The 5,187-nt window shown below is 34.0% G+C and overlaps 1 protein-coding gene across 1 annotated transcript; it reads right to left on the bottom strand.

Annotated features, from left to right (window-relative positions):
* Window positions 1–2,522: 2,522 nt before the first annotated feature.
* LOC121130082 (actin, muscle) lies at window positions 2,523–4,248 on the bottom strand. The gene is made up of 3 exons (XM_040725786.2): window positions 4,113–4,248; window positions 2,928–3,860; window positions 2,523–2,862 (listed from the first exon to the last, which is right to left on the bottom strand). Exons 2-3 carry the CDS (start codon window positions 3,850–3,852, stop codon window positions 2,657–2,659), a joined length of 1,131 nt encoding a protein of 376 aa, XP_040581720.1. The 5' UTR covers window positions 3,853–3,860; window positions 4,113–4,248; the 3' UTR covers window positions 2,523–2,656.
* Between the last annotated feature and the right edge of the window lie 939 nt (window positions 4,249–5,187).

Raw genomic sequence — 5,187 nt, 5'->3', positions numbered from 1 at the left:
TTATTATAATTAGAAGCTGAAAATTAAGAATTACTTACTTGAATTTCGCACATTTCCCTATTTCTTATATTTACCTATGGACAGAGGAGTATAAAATATGTCATAGAAAGTGATTGCAGCTTTTATAGGTGGGAATCTGAAGAAAGTTTTACATTTTCCAAAGCTGTTATCCTTATTATTTAATTCTTGAGAAGAAAACTTCTATGTAAGAAGACATAACTTATACATTCATATCTTCATGAGAGACGGAGAATCAGAATATGTAAGTTCTTGTTGCCTATGCGTCAGCAAAGAATTAGGCTTCTTTGATAAGTACAATCTATTTGCGGATAATGCTTTGCTATTTTATCAATAAATACTGTAAATAATTAATTTTTAAGCAGAAGCTCCTCAAATTTCATGTATTTACCATACTGTACATACAATAATATAATGAGCAATCTTTGACCATAATGAAGTAATTTGATTATTTGAAACTCCTCTTTCATTCCCTTCGTTTCACCTGCGCCTAATTATAGCATGTGATTGACTTTTAATGCCATCCCATGAATATTATGAGTATATTTTTTTATTGATAATCACTAATTTTTTTTTTAAATGCAAATATTACAAGATTCGTAACAATATGAAATCTACTTGAACTATAGTGTTTTAGACACTTCACATGTTTTAATATGATAGATGGGATAATGATATTCTTAAAAGTTATTCGTTTTGCAATAGGCCACTCATGGTATGTATAAGAACGTGCACACTATCTTGGGCGTGCTGAGATGGAAAACGAGTAGAAATAATTGAAGTGCCGACTAGAGTATAGGTTTAAAAAAGGATGTGATGTTTTATTTCTCTGAACAAATAATTATATCAAAAATAAAGGGTCCTCCTATTTTCATAGCGAATCCAGATCTTGTCCATATTGTATTTTAAAGATAGGTTATGATATCCTGACAATTCACTTTCACAAAGTTCATTGCAGGATTTGAAATGCAGATCTTTAATTATACTTATCAAACCCCTAGCTTCATAAAATGCAAAACTGTAATGTTAGAGCAATAACCATGGAATAAAGGCTTGACTTGAACTTGAAAATTGAAGTATTTTGGGACCTGACTTTTTTATTTTTGATAGTTATTCAAATCACACCGCGAGTATATACTGATATATACAAAACACGAAATTAATATAACATAAATTCCTAGGATCAATTGCTTTACACTATCAGGAATAAGCATTTAGGTTATAATGAGACTTCCTAGACAAGAACCTAAAACAATCAAACATTTCAATAAAAATAGAACAATATTAAGTAAATTAATCAATTTACTAAATATTTCAAAACATGGTAATCAATCCATTGGTCTCCCTCACCGAAAGTTTTCATAACTCTGAACAATTTATTATAAACTAGTCATGTATCTTGATGAATCTGCCAGTTTGTATTTGACAATCGTACTAACATAATCCCAGGAATAATCACAAATCCTTGGTATTTTTTTTGTTCAGAGAATAATATTATTCATCTCAAGATTTATCTATGAATTGAAACTCTACATTTAAACTTATTACCAATAAGAACTTTGCCGTTCCAAAGAGTGAAATGTATGTATTCCCCGATTTTCAGAGCTTTTTACTCTTTGCTTTGTCGGCAACCCAAAAAAAATAGTTGATTTTAAGGTATTAACCTTTTCCCTCTCCACATTAAGAGAAACAAATTCAAGTCTAAAGAAACCCCAAGGGTACTCGACAAAAGTATATAAAATTGTTGTTGACTAGTTTAACTAAGAAGTAATAAAGGAAATATCCGTGGGTTATTTTGTAAATCGGTTGCAATCAAAGTTAAATATCAAATATATTTTTGCACTTGGTTTTCAGTTGGAAAAGGAGAACTCGAATACAACTCTAGTATACATTTTCAATGGTTTCGTCAATCAAATTTTCTCAAAATCAAAATACATTTCATATAAAACAATTATACTGAATAACTGCTGCTTAAAACTAATATGAAAAAGACAAAACTGATGATAGAAAACATTTGCATTATTTTTAAAGTCGACCTAAAATACTACTGTTCAATAACCTTTCATAGTACAAAACAGAATATATTCACGTGTCAAATATATTTTTGTAAACTCAATTAGATATGTGTCAAATGATAAATAATATATTATTTTATAAAGAGGAGTTGTTCCTCTTTGTTATGATTTACTTGACAACAAAAAATGTTCAAATAACATTGATAAAAAATTCAAAGAATTTGATTCTAAATTTTGTGATAAGAAGGTAAAAAAACTATTTTTTATAATAGAAAAATGTATCTCAGATTATAAAATATATATATACGGAATCATTTATATTTTTTGGATACTTCCCTATTGAAAAAGGAGTCAAATTCAATATTCCAAAAGTGTATTGTACACTTAAGTATTGTATGTATGCATGTAAACAAAGCTTTTTCTGAGTTTTGTTTTGAATGACAATATCCAGAAGGGTGTGCAAAGTGTAAGAAAGAAAATGACATTTAATTTTCTACGGTTATAATATGCTTTTATTCTATTGATATTATTTTTATGTTTGATTTAAGCTTTAGAAAGATTCGTTATAAAATCCGGATCAAAATAAAATACATCTTCAATATTTTTATAGATTGATGAGTAAATTAGAAGCATTTTCTGTGAACGATGGCTGGGCCACATTCATCGTATTCTTGCTTGGAAATCCACATCTGTTGAAAGGTGGAGAGGGAAGCCAAGATGGATCCTCCAATCCAGACGGAGTACTTTCTCTCTGGTGGAGCAATGATTTTGATCTTGATGGTGGATGGGGCTAGGGCAGTAACTTCCTTTTGCATACGATCAGCAATACCTAAATATTAAAAGAGATATGATTTAGTATGGTTTATATGTCTATACACTTATAGGTCATCTTACCAGGGTACATGGTGGTCCCACCAGACATGACAGTGTTGGCATACAAGTCCTTTCTGATGTCAACATCACACTTCATGATGGAGTTGTAGACAGTTTCATGAACACCACAGGATTCCATACCCAAGAAGGAAGGTTGGAAGAGGGCTTCAGGGGCACGAAAACGTTCATTACCAATAGTGATGACTTGACCATCAGGCAATTCGTAGGATTTTTCCAAGGAGGTGGAAGCAGCAGCGGTTGCCATTTCTTGCTCGAAGTCAAGAGCGACATAGCAAAGTTTCTCCTTGACGTCACGAACGATTTCACGCTCAGCAGTGGTTGTGAAGGAGTAACCTCTTTCTGTGAGGATCTTCATCAAGTAGTTGGTCAATTCACGCCCAGCCAAGTCCAAACGGAGGATAGCATGGGGAAGAGCATAACCTTCATAGATGGGAACACAGTGGGAAACACCATCTCCAGAGTCCATGACAATACCAGTGGTACGACCAGAGGCATAAAGGGAGAGGACAGCTTGGATGGCAACATACATGGCAGGCATGTTGAAGGTCTCAAACATGATTTGAGTCATCTTTTCTCTGTTGGCCTTAGGGTTAAGAGGAGCTTCTGTAAGGAGAACGGGTTGTTCCTCTGGGGCAACGCGGAGTTCGTTGTAGAAGGTGTGATGCCAGATCTTTTCCATGTCATCCCAGTTGGTGATGATACCGTGTTCAACTGGGTACTTCAAGGTGAGGATACCTCTCTTGGATTGAGCTTCATCTCCAACATAGGCATCTTTTTGGCCCATACCGACCATGACACCTTGATGGCGGGGCCGTCCAACAATGGAGGGGAAGACGGCTCGTGGAGCGTCATCGCCAGCGAAACCGGCTTTGCACATACCGGAACCATTGTCTACAACCAAAGCAGCAACTTCGTCGTCACACATGATGAAATCTGAATCAATGAAGGAAAAATGTAGAGGAAAAAAAAAGTTGAAAAAATCAGTAAAAGATTTGTGATTTTTATATATAAAAGCTTTGTTAGGAAAATATTGCCACTTAAACTCTTTTGATGGATGTGTAAGCTTTTACAAATAAGAGTTCAGAAGGAACTAATAATTGAAATATATTCTTTTTCGATTTGTGGTGTTTGCAAATCTTTGATTTTCTACAATTGATTACAACATTATTAAATAATTATATTTACTTGACTTGTTTTAAGGATGTTTAGATACAAAACAAATGAAAGGATAATACACCCAAAAGTTCTTAAAAGGATTGAACTTTGCTGTAGTTATTGGAGTAGTGAACTGACTGACTTATCAAAGATTTGCCTCCTATTTATTTGAAAAAAAATTGTAGTAAAAATTATTAATAAATGCGTGTGCTTTGACATAACCTAAGAAAGTTTCAAGGGGCGTGTCATCGTGGGTGTAAATAAGGGTTATTTTACCTACACTTGCACCATCACCACAACTACTTTTCCCGTTCTTTCTATTCCTTTGACTTACTTTTCTTCAAATATGACAGAGTCTATTTTTGAGGTCATGTTGCCAATGATTATGTATTTGTTATTTGGCAAAGAAATACGATTTTTTTTGTCTTCATGTCTACTCTTAGTTTCTCTCATTACGTGTGAACTCATTGTATTTCCATATTAGGTAATGTCACAAATATATTTGTTAGTATAGGTAAAAGGGGGAAAACTCTTTGAACAACTTCTTCCATCCTTTAGTTTCTCCAAATTAATTCCTTCATACTATTTCTTGTTTGATGGTGCTTAAAACTAAATTGACCATGACGCAATCACACATTCTTGACCATTTCTTGTGAATATACAGGGTGGAGTATACGTATGGGAAGTTATACAATATAAATTTATAAATTGGACTAAACATTTATTTCAAATAGCCACCCTTTGCCCAGATTACAAGGCGGAAACGAAGAGGCACATGGACAGAGGCTACACAGACAAAGTTGTTCACCGTTGAGGACAACTGCAACACCAAAATGACCATGTTTTGGGCAATACCATATATAGCATCCTTTAAGACTACCACCAGGTACCATAAGCCTCCCATTGTCCCCATTGTTCCGGGCCGGTACTATATCAGAAGGGACGGAAATGCCATTCATTTTCATTGAGGAGGGTGTGAAGATCATGGAAGACCTCAACAATCCTTTCTGGTTCTAGGTATCACTTGGTGATGCCCCATAAACCAGTAGAAAAGACCCTTTCACCCTGCAAAAAGTGTGCAGGACTGGTGATAAGCAAATTAATT

Source organism: Lepeophtheirus salmonis, chromosome Z (assembly GCF_016086655.4).
Source record: "Lepeophtheirus salmonis chromosome Z, UVic_Lsal_1.4, whole genome shotgun sequence".
NCBI lineage: Eukaryota > Metazoa > Arthropoda > Copepoda > Siphonostomatoida > Caligidae > Lepeophtheirus > Lepeophtheirus salmonis.
Note: the sequence above shows the minus strand (reverse complement) of the source record. Positions and strands in the feature narration are given on the sequence as shown.